This window comes from Brassica rapa, chromosome A07 (genome assembly GCF_000309985.2).
Source record: "Brassica rapa cultivar Chiifu-401-42 chromosome A07, CAAS_Brap_v3.01, whole genome shotgun sequence".
Taxonomy (NCBI): Eukaryota; Viridiplantae; Streptophyta; class Magnoliopsida; order Brassicales; family Brassicaceae; genus Brassica; species Brassica rapa.
In genome coordinates, this window is record NC_024801.2 from 21,697,018 (window position 1) to 21,711,575 (window position 14,558).

At 33.6% G+C, this 14,558-nt stretch overlaps 3 protein-coding genes across 6 annotated transcripts; 2 read left to right on the forward strand and 1 right to left on the reverse strand.

The window, feature by feature from the left end:
* Nucleotides 1–6,642: 6,642 nt before the first annotated feature.
* Nucleotides 6,643–7,637, forward strand: LOC103830825. Of its 3 annotated transcripts, none has more exons than XM_009106639.2 (2): nt 6,643–6,847; nt 7,088–7,637. In XM_009106639.2, exon 2 carries the CDS (start codon nt 7,154–7,156, stop codon nt 7,454–7,456), a length of 303 nt encoding a protein of 100 aa, XP_009104887.1. In that variant the 5' UTR covers nt 6,643–6,847; nt 7,088–7,153; the 3' UTR covers nt 7,457–7,637. The 3 variants fall into 3 exon arrangements, with proteins under 3 accessions (XP_009104887.1, XP_009104888.1, XP_018508315.1); XM_009106640.2 differs by having other exon boundaries at nt 6,645–6,847; nt 7,094–7,637; XM_018652799.2 differs by lacking the exon at nt 6,643–6,847 and adding an exon at nt 6,903–6,978 and having other exon boundaries at nt 7,094–7,637.
* A 1,443-nt stretch (nt 7,638–9,080) lies between these two features.
* LOC103830826 (cytochrome P450 709B1) lies at nt 9,081–11,251 on the forward strand. Its single transcript, XM_009106641.3, is given in 5 exon segments — nt 9,081–9,521; nt 9,599–9,825; nt 9,904–10,139; nt 10,220–10,583; nt 10,656–11,251. Coding segments are annotated over 5 exon segments (1,539 nt in total). The 5' UTR covers nt 9,081–9,235; the 3' UTR covers nt 11,082–11,251.
* Nucleotides 11,252–11,332: 81 nt separating this feature from the next.
* LOC103830828 (angio-associated migratory cell protein) lies at nt 11,333–13,506 on the reverse strand. Of its 2 annotated transcripts, XM_009106642.3 has the most exons (8): nt 13,166–13,479; nt 13,007–13,066; nt 12,884–12,925; nt 12,553–12,818; nt 12,240–12,471; nt 12,052–12,167; nt 11,806–11,964; nt 11,333–11,702 (listed from the first exon to the last, which is right to left on the reverse strand). In XM_009106642.3, the coding sequence occupies exons 1-8, from the start codon at nt 13,269–13,271 to the stop codon at nt 11,463–11,465; spliced, it is 1,221 nt and encodes a 406-aa protein (XP_009104890.2). In that variant the 5' UTR covers nt 13,272–13,479; the 3' UTR covers nt 11,333–11,462. The 2 variants fall into 2 exon arrangements, with proteins under 2 accessions (XP_009104890.2, XP_033130528.1); XM_033274637.1 differs by having other exon boundaries at nt 12,884–13,066; nt 13,166–13,506.
* Nucleotides 13,507–14,558: the final 1,052 nt, after the last annotated feature.

Below are 14,558 nucleotides of genomic sequence, written 5' to 3' on the forward strand. Positions count from 1 at the left end.
CTATTTTTTAATTAAAAAATCAAACTCAGCAAAATGAAATTCCGTTTCGAATTTTAGTTCCACTTTTTGTCTCAATTATTGTCCTCGTAAAAGAATGAAGAAGAAAAATGGCGAGCGCTAAAAAAGACTATATGGACACACATATTTCCACGTTCACACCATCTCAGCTCACTAGTGATGTATTTTAAATTAATGTGTGAGGTAAATAATTCTGCTCAATGCTCATTAGTCATTATGTGATTCTTCTGTTTATAGTCATACATATTCATCCCGTCAACCTGTCAATTTGGCTATACGGTATTTACATTTTGAATATATCAACTAATATAGTTTCCATTTTAAAATATTTATCTTTTACTCTCTCCGTTTTTTAAAGATAAATATTCTAGAGAAAATTTTTGTTGCTAAAATATTCATTTTTTATATTTTTAATACATATTTTACTAACTAATTGAAAATTTCAAAAATTTTAATTGCACAGATAAATACAGAAAATATGTAAATTTAATGTATTTTGTTAAAATATGTGAAAAACTAAAATATAGATCTTTTAGGAACATAGTCTCTCTCTCTCTCTCTCTTTCTCTCTCTCTCTCTCTCTCTCTCTCTCTCTCTCCTCTCTCTCTCTCTCTCTCTCTCTCTCTCTCTCTCTCTCTCTCTCTCTCTCTCTCTCTCTCTCTCTCTCTCTCTCTCTCTCTCTCTCTCTCTCTCTCTCTCTCTCTCTCTCTCTCTCTCTCCCTCTCCCTTTTTCTCCTCCCTCCTCTTCTTCCGGCAGTGGCCACCACCTCTTCCTTCTTCTATGCATGTTCTTTTGTCTACTTTTCCGCCAACTCTTCATCTTTCTCATTGTTGGTATAAATTAATTGTTTTAAACTATAAATTTAACAAATATAGCATAGTACATATTGTATTAACAAATTCTCATACACAGAGAAGAAGAAACATTGTCTACATTTATACCAAATTAACACAAATATCAATACATGGCTATATTTTTAATAAATGGAGCTGTTATGAATATTAAACAAAATGACCCTAAATGTAATGCTTTGGCCGTATATAGCTAATAAACCTTCCACATCTGTTCATTTGGTATGTGGGCTCACTCGTACAACCGACGATGCAGTCATTTTGTTTGTTCCTTTGTCTACTTTTCCGCCAACTCTTCATCTTTCTCATTCTTCTTATTTTTTCACCCTCTTCACGATGTGTTGTTGGTATAAATTAATTGTTTTAAACTATAAATTTAACAAATATAGCATAGTACATATTGTATTAACAAATTCTCATACACAGAGAAGGAGAAACATTGTCTACATTTATACCAAATTAACACAAATATCAATACATGGCTATATTTTAATAAATGGAGCTGTTATGAATATTAAACAAAATGACCCTAAATGTAATGCTTTGGCCGTATATAGCTAATAAACCTTCCACATCTGTTCATTTGGTATGTGGGCTCACTCGTACAACCGATGATGCAGTCATTTTGTTTAAGTCTGGAAGATTTGTTTATTGTCTTTATAATTATCATTTGATTTTTCTGTGCGTTTAATCGTGATATATCGTCCATCATGTTAGTACTCTAACTTAACCACACTTATATTCAAAACAATAAATACATTTTGTGGGTATAAATAAGTAGCCAAATAATTTTAAAGTCTTTCAAACTACACTACCATATAAAATAAATTGGAATGTTACAATCACACTCTCTCACCTAACACAGCGTTCTCGTTACATCTCAAGATCGTCATCCATGTTATTTTGAATCCACACATGACTCTATATGCATCCATGTTCGGTTCAGATGCAACTTATAATGTTTGGACTGCTTATAATTAATGGATATTCCACACTCGCTCACTCGGTCTAGTGCATTAATATATAGAGGTTTTAGAAAAATGTTTATTAATCTTGTGTTGATAGACATTTTTTGCTTAGATCTCACTCATTTAATATCTTGAATCACTTTTTGATAGTTCACCTATCATTTGATTATTTTAGTTTAATCACACTTAATTCTAGATTTTTTTGGATATATACCGAAATAAGTATAGCCAAATCAATTTTTAAAATTTTCAATATATACTACTATATATTATAAATGGGGATGTTACATTAAAATTCAAAGTGATGTCATTTTTAAAAGAGATGAGTGTTGTAACTTTTAGAAGAGATGGAGGAAAATTGACGGTCACGATTAGCGTACGTGGAGACTAGTTGCTACAGCGTCATATTAAATCACACAAACATTATCTATCAAATCTAAAATATGTATAAACCGAAAATCTACTGTTTTTCTATCTTTCATTTGAAATCAAATAAAATATGTGTTTCAAGGAATCCAAGAGTCGACTGTTTTTAGTAGTCGCATGCGTGAAATCCACTAAACTGATGTGGTTCTAATTCTATCGACACCTACCTACTATATCCTTCTGAATTTTTAAAAAAATGTATAATAACAAAAGTCTCCGCACATGTTGAAGAACCATAATTGTGAAATATATGTTGTCACAACCCAAAATCCTAGTTGACAACTTATATGTGTATTCTTTCCTTCTTTTTCTTCAATGGTCTCTTTCCAACGATTTTGCGTTTTTTATAAGAATATCAAGCTAAAAGTAATAAAATGTAATTTGTAAAAATCCTAATATGTTTATTCTTCTCTTCTTATATGTAATTTGCTGTTATTGACGTCTGTTCTGCATTTATTCAACTGTAAATCCGATGATAAATTTTAAACTGGTATAGTGAATTCTCACATTTGCAAAGTTAAAAAATGGGTTCCAAAATTCCAATGGAAGCATACTACGATAATGGGATACAATTTTTAATCGTCTCACATTTTATTTTTGTTCATTTCCATAAAATAAGAAATTGTCACAATCGTCTAAGTACCTATCTTTCCATCAGATTCTTCCAAGAGATACAAACCCAAACAAGACTACTTACATAATACATTAATGTGAACATGCCTTGTGGCTGTTCTCTTACGGCCATTCACCGAAAATTCCTAAAGTATTCGTCTCCTCTGTGTTGAAATTGAAAGCTCGATCGTCATCATTTTCATAACCTAAGTGCTTTTGTGCTCATTCTGAGCTTTTCGACAGTATATCTTTGTGTGTAAAACTCAGTTCTATATCTTTTAAAACTAAAAAAAAACTAGATTATCAAAATTCACTAGTACTAATCAGCTGAAAAAATATCAGAGGAACTAAACTAGGGAGAGGAAAAAGCTTCTACTACTTGAAAGAAAAAAAGTACTTAGACTATAATATATACCAGATACATCTGCTTGTGGAATTAATGAACTGGAGTGTAGCTCATCATATTGATAACAGTTTCCAACGGGCCTCTATTAGTCTGTGGATAACATTAATTAAGCCCCACCGTTAAAACGGGATACGTAAAAGCCCCATAGTGTAAAATCCAAACCCAAGAGGCAGTCAATGGTATATATTTGCCAAAAAGAAAAGATCGATAGTAAAATTTATTCCCTCTGTACTTTTGGTATAATAATATATATATGATGTTTTTTGATCAAAAAAAAATATGATGTTTAAAATTACTCTTTTGTTTTCTTGTAAGGACTAATATTTTCCTTTTGCTACAATTCAATGCTCTTTTAGACAAGCAAATATGAGTGGGCTTCGTGTATGAATGACTCTTGTCTTGTCCATCTTTTGATCCAGCTGAATGTCTAAATTGTCGTCTGGTCTTCTGCATTGAAGGGGTAAAGAGGAAAATGCTTTAATTAACACAAATGTAACTATCATCTCATTTTGTAGCTTTTAAAAAAAACTATCGTCTGGTAACCAGATTGTGGAGAAACCACTGTCGTGATATCTTGTAGTGTTTACTGTGTAAAGAGTCTTCAAGACTTGATTCCTGTAAATTTCCACATGCGATTAAGGTTCTTTTTAATAGATTTTGCTGTGAAGATGCTGAGTAAAAGAAACAAATGAAACAATTGGATTTGAATTCAGATTATTTATAAGTAAATTAAAGGTTTGATTAATTTTGCCGTTTTGCGGATAGTAATAATTGTTAATGTTTTACAAGAATCACATAAAACATTGTAAATTGACGCATGCAATTCTAAATTCTTTCTTGAACTTAATTTAAAATAGAATAATTCTATATTATTATCTATAATTAATAAATTTAGAAATAATAACTAAATATTACAATTATAGATATATGCACAAAATTTTAATCTTCTAATTTATATCTACTAACCAGTATTGTAATTTATATTTAAAAGAACTTTAAAACAAAATATTCTCAATAAAATTTTCATTAACCACTACTATATATCTACATATATAAAAATCAAAGCGAATACTTTTCTAGATCATATTAATCTTTAATAAATATATTTTTTACTCAAATTAGAAATTTAATCTAAAAATAAAAATGTTATATTATTATTAATTATATTGATAGCAATATGTTTTATTATAATACTAGCAGTTTATATTTTTTATAATATACAATATGTTGATATTATTAATTTATTGTTAAATTGTTGTTGCATATGTTTGTTTGTCAACCAATAATAACTATTTTACATTTCTTAATCATTATGTTTGTCATAAGAAATGTTTACTAATGCGTGAAACTATAACGATCTACATTTGTAAATTTCTAGATCTATACAGGGTAACCGGTGTTTTTAAACCAAGCTTTTAGGATTTGACTGATTTTGCCGTTACCATCCGCACAAGGTGCATTTACGATTGGTAGAAGTTTTTGGCATTTTATTAATCACAAAAATGTTATAAACCGTTTCAAATTTCTCTTCACTAAAAATTGATTCTAGTTAGCGTGGTTGCATGCGGTTACACGAGGATAAATATTTTTTTAAAAATATGTATATAAAAATAAAAATATGTATAATTTTTAAAATTGAAATGATATAATCTATATTATAAAACTTCAAATAAAAAAATTGCTATAATTTTTAGACATTAATATATATATATACACATATTTATATCCACAATAGTTTTTTTTAAATGTAATAGTATGATTTAGTATTTTATAATTATATAAAATATTAAATCATACTATTATAATAATATATAAAAATTATAGTTATAAAATTATTCTATTTAATTTATAATTAATTATTGAAGTGTTGTTGTATTTGATAGTCCCATAAACACACTACGGGGCTGTTCGTTTCTTCATCTACCATTTTCATCTAGCTGCTCCATCTATGTGATTCATCCAAATGATCCATCCAGATTTTAATAGTTGTTTGTTTCTCCATCCATATGAGTCATCTAGATGAGTCATTTGGATGTATTTTATGTATGTCTTTATTTCCATTTCCATCCAGATGAATTTAATAAACAAATTACAAATATACTCATGTTTTGATTTAATTATATGTTTGATATTAATTTTAACTATACTAATTTTTATTATTCAGTATAAAATATATTTACACTGAAATTATTTTAAAATTAGCATTTCAAATTTATAAATTTTTATTTCATATAAATTTTTTTTTTGTTTAAACTTGCATTAAAATTTAACTACAACTATAACTTTTAATAAAACTCAAAATAGAAACTAAAATTTAAAAGATGAAAGCAATGGTAAGAGCATTATGTACTCAAATTCTCAGTTTCAGTGGAAAAAGATGTTTTCGCGGTTTTAGCGGTAAAACGCATTTTTGTAGTTTTGGCGAGAAAACGCCTTTTGCGATTTTGGCAGTAAAATGCTTTTTTTTTTTGCAATTCTGGCGAGAAACTGTGTTTTACGGTTTTGGCGGGATAACGCGCTATTGCAATTTTGGCGGGAAAACCCGCTATTGCGATTTTGGTGGAAAAATGCGATTTTGCGGTTTTGGCGAGAAATCGCATTTTACGGTTTTGAAAAAAAAAATATTGTTACGGTTTTAGCGGAAAACATGTTTTTACGGTTTTGAAAAAAAAGCGTTTTTACGTTTTAGCGGAAAACATGTTTTTATGGTTTTGGCAGGAAAGCGTAATTTTACGGTCTTTATGGTTTTTGAGGGAGAACACGTTTTGCGGTTTGTGGAAAATTTTGTTTTTTTAGTTTTTGCGAAAAAAACATGTTTTGATGTGAAAGTGTATTTTTATGGTTTTGAAGGGAAAAAAAACTATTTTGGCGGGCAAGTACATTTTTACGAAAAATGGGATTTTGGGAAAATTTGTGTTTTGTGATTTTTTGTAGTTTTGGTTGAAAAATATTTTTTTGTATGGTTTTGTTGTTTTTCATGAGTGACAAAATAATATTAGGTTTGAGTTTGTAATTTGTACACGGAGGTATAATAGATATTATACCATTTTGACAAACTCATCTCCACCCAGATGATCCAATTTGGATCAACCACCTGATTTTCAAAATTAAATCTAAAATTTTAAAACTCATTTAGATGAACCATCCAAATGATTTGTACTTTATTTGTGTAATCAAATAAAACTTTTTTATTCAGATGGTTCATCTAGATGGAGAAATGAACAGTCCTAACGGTTAAAAAAAAAACACTATAAATCGTTTAATAACATTTATAAATTCCTGACCAGGAAGATCGATAAGATTTAATCGAGTTTGTCTGGTAAATAATAAACCGGAAGCAAAAAACTGGAGTAAAAAAAATGTCAAGTAAACATTGACGAGTCATCGTCCCTAGTGACGCGGGAAAACTCGCTTGTAGCGGCGCGTGTCGCAGTAAACTTATTATTAGCTATAATAATACTGTAATAAACAACCGGGCCGCGACTTTGAGCTTCTGGGTCTTCGCATCAAGTAAGGTTCTCATCGCCACGAGGCCTTCGTCTTAGTCTTCGAGAATATCTCCAGGGTAAGCTTCGGGTCTCCAGATCTCAAATCTCTCTCTCATGCTTCCCGAATCATCCGTCTTATGGATCTTTCCATTTATTATACAAAGTTCCTCACCAGTTGATGAGCGGAATGTTGTTGTATATCTACGAGGTTAAATTTGCTGTTTGTTTCGTTCTTGTTCTTCTCTGTGAAAGCTACTTTTGAAATTTCTTGTTCCATAGAAGTGGTGTTTTCTGAATCTATTTGGCTTTTTGTCAAGATGCAGGAGTCCTAAAAAAAAACAAGTGCTCTTTCTTTTGAATCAAAGCCTCACACAAGAAGAAGAATGAGCTTTGCGTGCCTTGTGTGTCACAGTGTAGAGAGCCCGTCCCACTCCTTTAGAAGCTACTCCGTGTCTAGCTCAGACAACGAAGGAAGATGCTCTGTGATCGCGAGCTGCCTCACTAGGAAGTCACTTATTCAAGCTGCAAGGTCCAACACTTTCCCTGCATCATCCTCAAAGGTAACCCCACAACCCAATTTCCAGGCAGGCGATCTGATGATTACACAAGGAGCCTCGCCACGGTTAGTGCGAAGCCGTGCAGGGAGAAAAGACTGGAACTTCAACGAAATCGAGGCAGAGCTTTAAAAAACCAAATCTGACTCTATTCTCTTATAGACTAGTGTTAGTTTGTTCATCCTTCGGGTGATCTTAGCAGTCTATCTTTTGAGTTCTGTTCACACGATCTTACATTCATCACTTGTCAAATTTTGTACTCTTCTCACTACTTTATAAACCAATAAATCTATAAAATTATCTTTCACGTTTCCGACCGTTTAGTTTGGTCTAAATCATACGAGCCTGAGCTGGACATGTTAACAACATGTCATTTGTCAAGACATCTATTCGGATTTGTGAAAGAATGAATGTGAATGTTTCTTTCTTTAATTTTTTTGATTATTGTTCAAAAATAACCAAAAATTCTAAAGTTAAAGAAAGTGGATAGTTCAGTCTTACCAAAATCGCCTATAATATAAAAGTTACATAATCCCTTTTAAACAAATTGAGAGCAAAAACCTAATTCTTTTTCGTCATTTTATAATTGATGTTGTCTATCTTATTTTGATGATTTGTGTCAGTCGCAAAACTTAATTTCCTTTTGTGCATATGAAATTTTAAAGTAATTAAAATGAGATGTAATGTTAACTCTTCAACAACGATGATACATTTAAGAGATTAACATTTGTATTGGTCATCTTACAATCAATAAAGATTGTAGAGTAACAAAATATTAAAATCATTTAATGAACAAACATTAATATAAAAGCCCATATACACATGCGCATGGATTATCATCTAGTTTTTTTTATTATTGTTCAAAAGTAACCAAGGTACTAAAGTTAAAGAAAGTGGATATTTAAGTCTTACCAAAATCGCCTATAATATAAAAAGTTACATAATCCTTTTTAAAATGTATGTAAATGAAACAATACAGAGGAATAAGAGAGGTAACACACACTAATATCTTAAGATTACAATATTTGCAAGAAAGGATTAATCATGGTTAAATGTGCTACTTGATATTTGTATATTGATATAATGATATTTTGCATAGCAGCTAAACGAGAAACAAAACTATTGATAGTTGATAACTAGTATGTTTTCACTTTTCATCTTATCATATAATCACAAAAGCAAACTTCAACACTTACATTACACTATTTTTTGTAACAAAATAATTTCTAGAAATATCATATGATCTGGATATATTAGCAACAAATCATTTTCAAGACCATCTACTCGGATGTGCGGAAGAAATCATGTGAAAGCTCTTTCTTTTAAGAAAGTAACCTAGATATTAAAGTTAAATAAAGTCGACAGTTAAGTCTTAACAAATTAACTTACTATATAAAAATAACATCTACGTGTGAATAATTAAACGTGAATAATAAAGAAAAGAAAAAAACGATTTTGTTTATTGATTTACTATATATACATCAAAATGAGAATAATTTTACTTTCATGAATAATTTTATGAATCTAGAAGACTTATTCATCTGATGACAAAAAAAAGAAAAAAAAGAAAGAAGACTTATTCATCTTCATACCTTTTACTAATATTATGATTACGTAACAATATATGCCATGTACAAATTTAGAATCCACTCTATCATCTTACCACATATAAAGCACATTTTATATTTAATTAATTGCTTTTTTTTCTCAAATGAAGAATACGTGTTCGTGCTTACTTCATGTTTAAAATAGAAATCACTGAATTAACTAGCCAGTAGCCTCACATTTATTTTACAATATGAAGTGTATCTATATATTCATCTCATTGCATAATGTAAAACTTAAAACCACTACTAAACCAACAATTATACACACCCAAAAAAAGAAGAAAACACTTGTGTTGTTCTTTCAATGGAGCTCATAACCCTGATGAATCCTATCTTAGCACTGCTTGTTTTGCTCTTTGTTGTTCCCAAGATGTACAACGCTCTTATCATCCTTGTATGGCAGCCATTTGTCTTGACCAGAAGATTCAAGAAACAAGGAATCTCAGGACCAAAGTACAGATTCTTGTACGGAAACATCGATGAGATAAACAAGATAAAGAGAGAATCTCACGTTTCAGTTCTTGATCCAAACTCCAATGACATCTTTCCTCGTATTTTCCCTCATTACCAACAATGGATGACTCTATACGGTGCCGTTTTCTCCGTCTTAATCTTTCTACTCATGTTTTTTACTATGCGTGACACACACGTTTGTTTATGTTACTAGGAGAGACGTTTCTTTACTGGAACGGAACAGAGCCAATGCTATGCATCTCAGATCTTGAACTCGTCAAGCAAATCTTGTCAAACAAGTCAGGTTTCTTTGTTAAATCAAAGATAAGACCAGAGCTCTTTAAACTTGTCGGCATGAAGGGACTTGTCTTTGTCGAAGGTGTTGATTGGGTTCGCCATAGGAGAATCTTGAACCCTGCTTTCTCCATCGATAGGCTCAAGGTCTTTTCATCCTTCTTTCTCAACAAGATTATGATAGTGACATATGTAGTAATATGTAATAACCTAATCTTTGATCAGATCATGACGAAAGTGATGGTGGAGTGCACTCTGAGGATTCTAGAAGAGTGGAGTGATGTTAAAAGAGAGCAGAAAATGGAGATGAACACATAGTTTCGGAGATTAACGGCTGATATTATAGCAACCGCTGCTTTTGGAAGCAGTTATAACGAAGGCATCGAAGTGTTTAGGACACAAGAAGAGCTTAAGAAATGTTGTGTTAGCTGTCTCACTAACGTCTACATCCCTGGAACACGGTAAGTAAAACTCTCACTTCTTGTTTTTTTTTTGTTCTGGTCAGACAAGATTCTCAAGCTCATGTTTCTTGTTCTCCAAGGTACCTTCCTACGCCTTCGAATATTAGGATATGGAAGCTGGATAGGAAGATGAAGAACTCAGTGAAGAAGGTTGTGGATTCTAGACTAGCATCAAAACAAGATTATGGAGACGATCTTCTTGGAATCATGTTGAAATCTTGCGAGTCAGAAAGGAAGGAAAGAAAGCTGAGCATTGAAGAGATCATAGATGAATGCAAGACATTTTTCTTCGGGGGATACGAAACTAACTCGAATCTATTGACATGGACGACCATGTTGCTGAGCTTGCACCAAGACTGGCAGGAGAAGCTAAGAGACGAAATCTTCCAAGAATGCGGTAAAGACAAAACGCCAGATTCAGATACTTTCTCCAAACTCAAACTGGTAATAAAATGTTTACTTGCGTCTCAAGAAAAAGTTTTCTTGTGGTTGAAGAAACTTATTTATCTCTTGCAGATGAACATGGTGTTCTTGGAGTCGCTTCGTCTGTACGGACCAGTATCATATTTCTCCAGAGATGCAACAAAAGATCTGACGCTAGGCCACCTAAAGATCCCCAAGGGGACAACGATAGTTTTCCCTCTTATGAAGATGCACAGCGACAAGGCCGTTTGGGGATCAGACGCTGATAAGTTTAACCCGCTGCGATTTGAAAACGGCGTTTCCAGAGCCGCTAAACACCCAAATGCTCTCCTCGCGTTCTCCATGGGACCAAGAGTTTGCATTGGCCAAAACTTTGCAATGATCGAAGCCAAGGTCGTGCTCACCATGATCCTTCAAAGGTTCAGGCTTAGCCTCTCCAGCGAGTATAAACATGCACCGGTGGATCACCTCACTTTAACTCCTCAGTATGGCTTACCAGTAATGCTTCAGCCTCTGTGAGGCTTTATGAGCCAAAGAGTTATCAAATCCTATATCGTGCTTTAAGCCGGTTTATATATATAGTGATGTGTGCTACTTAACTAAACTGCTATGTGCTAATTGATACTTCTTCAGTTCCATAATATAAGATGTCTTAAATTTATATTATTAGTGATATTATTTTAAAAAAAGAAAATTTACTAATTCTTATTCTTGTGATTTTAACCAAAACATCTTACATTACGGAAAATATAGAGTATTTGCTTATCCTGTTGAGGAGAACAAAACTATCAAATATAATTGAAAAGTAGAATGTTTTACATCTTTATCAGATAAATCACATGTCCGAAGCAATAACAAGATGTAATAAATAACATTCATGTAAAGTGTTCTATCACTTGCCTATTCCATTTTGTTTTGGAACTCAGATGTGTCATAGACACGAGCAGTGTGATCAACAGAGACCGATACAATGAACTCGGTGTTGGCGGAGACTGAGATGGACTGGACAGCATCTTGGTGGCCATGGTAGGTGTGGACGCAGTTGCCTAATAAGCTGTCCCAAACGCTCACTGTACCATCGCCGCAGCCGGTGGCTAAGTACTTGGAGGTTCCTATCCAACTCACGCATGTCACACCTTCCTGTAACAAAAAAAAAATAGAGAAGAAGGGCTTAGTGTTTACATTCCAATCTCTATTTTTTACTCCATCTCATAAGAGAAAGCTACAAGAGTAAGGATTATACCGCGTGTTCGCAGATGAACCTAGGAGTTGAGTGTTGAAGATCCCAGATTACAAGCTTCTTGTCCATCCCACCAGTTGCAGCCATAGGGATAGTTGCGGAGCTTGGTGAAAACTTCACGCATTCAACTGACTCTGTATGAGAACTCAGAGAGCTCACAACCTGTTTGGTATGATTATTATGCACAAGTTAGAATCACACTCTGATGATATAAGATCATAAACCAATAAATGAAGCAATGAAACAAACCTTTCCAGTGACTATATTGACAATGTGAACAGAACCGTCTTTAGAGCCACTGATAGCAAGACTGGAGTTGGAGTTAATATCCAAGCATATCAGCCCTTCCGTATGATAAGGATGACCTACATGAAAACCAAACGTTAGCATTCTACAGCAACATGTAAAAACCAATAGAGGGAGTGAGTTTAACTTGCCTTTAACCACATGAATGCTTTCACAAGTCTTTGGATTCCACACAATCAAACTAGCATCATCAGAGCCAGTACAAATCAGTTTACCGTCAGGAGTGAAGTCACCGCAAGTAACACTCTGATTGTGACCAGAAAACATATTAAGATAAGCCTCTTTATCAGCATTCCACATCCACATAGAACAATCTTCTGATCCAGCCAACACAATGTGTCCTCTCGGATGCCACTTCACCCACTGAATTAAAAAAATCAAATCACACAGTTAAGTACAATCTTCTTGAATTAATTGTTATCAGGTCACAAGTTTTTTTAATACCTCGATGCCACTACCAGGACCGTCTAAAACGCATTTCAAAGCCCCTGAGGATGCGTCAAAGATCTGAACGACACCGTCCAACCCTCCAGAGGCAAGTAACTGTCCGTCATAGCTAAAAGCTAGAGAAGAGACAGAGTCTTTGTGGGCAGGGAGCTCAGCGGCCCAGTCTCCGTTGCCGATTTTCCAGAGGAAGGCTTTGTCATCTCCACCTCCGGTTGCTACAAGGGTGGGGTCTAGAGGGCTACATGCCAATGCATAAAGCTCGCCTGTGTGAAGAAAAACGTTCTTAGCAAATGTTTGAGTAATGATGGGATGATAAAAAGTGGTTTACCTTTGTGACCGGTGAATGTGTGAACTGAGTCGTCGTTTTCATCTACGAAGAAAAAGAAAAAGAAGGAACCATAAAGCTCAGAAACACAAAGTAAAACACAAGAGGTGGTGATTGAGTTAGTACCAAACACTTCATCCTCATTGTCGTTGTCATTATCATCCTCATCAAATGCGTCAGGAAGATCTGAATTCACACAACAAGAGTCATACACACATGTATAAGATTAAAAGGTTAAGACTTTAAGAAGGAGAGAGATGAATATGAAGAAACAAGAGGAGAAACCTTCTCCGTCGACATCGATTTCATGGAGGACATCGGATTCGCCGAGGAAAACGTCTCCCTCATCTTCTTCTTCCATTGCTGGATTATTCATATCCCTGTTACTCATCTTCTCCTCTGTTATCACAGAATCTTTTTACAACTAGCACGACAAAGAAGCAGCAGCGAAGAAGAAGACAGACGCGACGGTGGACGGAGAGGGAGGCGTGACGTGTCACGACGTTAGAGGAGGGCGGAGACAGAGAGTACAAAACAAAACCCTTATTTTGGCCTCTTTTTTTCTTACAAAACCCTTTATAAACCTTTTTTTTTCTTTATAAGAGAACAAACTACGTCGTTTCACTGATGAGATCATAAATCAAAAGAGCCCCGGAGAATATAAATGTGAAATGACGTCATAATTTGGGAAGTGTATAGTGTTTTTCCGTGTATCAATCAAGTGGTTAGGTCTTCAGCTTTTTCTCGGTTTTGGATCCTCAATCTCTTTCTTGGTGGTGATATCGTTTTTCGTTCCTCGTCTTTCTTGTGACTATCTTAGTCGAAACTGTGGTTCGTTTGATTCGTTTTTTTATCACTCTTTGCTTTGTAGCAGTGTTGGGTCTGCACGAGCTTTTGCTTCTAACACCTTTCGAAATGATTGTAACTTGACACTGTGCAACAGTTCAGTTTGATATCTTTTGTTTCACAAGTTTGTCAATTTGTTAGAGAGTTTTGGTTTTCGCAAGGTTCTTTTTAGGCTGAAAATTTCCTTGTAAGGTTCTGAAACTTTAACACAGTTCCAGATGATTAAAAAAAAAACATGACACGATCTTACAAATCTTCAGCTTATGCTTCTTCTTTTTTCTCTTTTTATAGAACCGTAGCACAACTTACACAAAATCACATTATCTTTCAAGAGATAATTACACTCAAAGACAGTTTTGAGTTTTTTATAACACAAAAGACACTTTCCGTTACCAAGGCAGTTTATCCTAACAGCTTCCTTTTTGCTTAAATAAACTAGTTATTTTGTAACCAATCCACTGACTAACCTAACCATTGTTTTAGCGGGAATAAACCTACACCCCGCATCTTTCTGCCATCTCAACGGTTCAGATTAATTTTGAAATCATTGACAAGATTTGTATCTGTCTCATATCCTAACCATTAGATTTTCTTTTGTACTCTTTAAATCAACGGCCTAGATTCTTTATTTTGGATAAAGTCACATTCATCAACCTCCTTTGTATTTTTCACGGTTTTTCTGTAAATTTAAGAGTAAATTCATGGAAACTCTACACCAGTCATCAATAATATAGCTTTCTGTTTCGGATCCAACCCTCAGCTGAAATCCCTGCCTCCGTTTCGTCCTTGTCTCGTTTCACCGCCTTCGTCTCGTCTCCATCGTTTCACCGCC

Excerpts from the sequence above, each read along its gene's own strand:
- LOC103830825 (XM_009106639.2), top strand. The coding sequence starts at position 7,154 with ATGAGCTTTGCGTGCCTTGTGTGTCACAGTGTAGAGAGCCCGTCCCAC.
- LOC103830828 (XM_033274637.1), bottom strand. The coding sequence starts at position 13,271 with ATGAGTAACAGGGATATGAATAATCCAGCAATGGAAGAAGAAGATGAG. Across the intron at positions 12,168-12,239 it reads AAGCATTCATGTGGTTAAAG|GTCATCCTTATCATACGGAA; the intron begins GCAAGTTAAACT and ends GTTTTCATGTAG. Across the intron at positions 11,965-12,051 it reads TCAATATAGTCACTGGAAAG|GTTGTGAGCTCTCTGAGTTC; the intron begins GTTTGTTTCATT and ends CATACCAAACAG.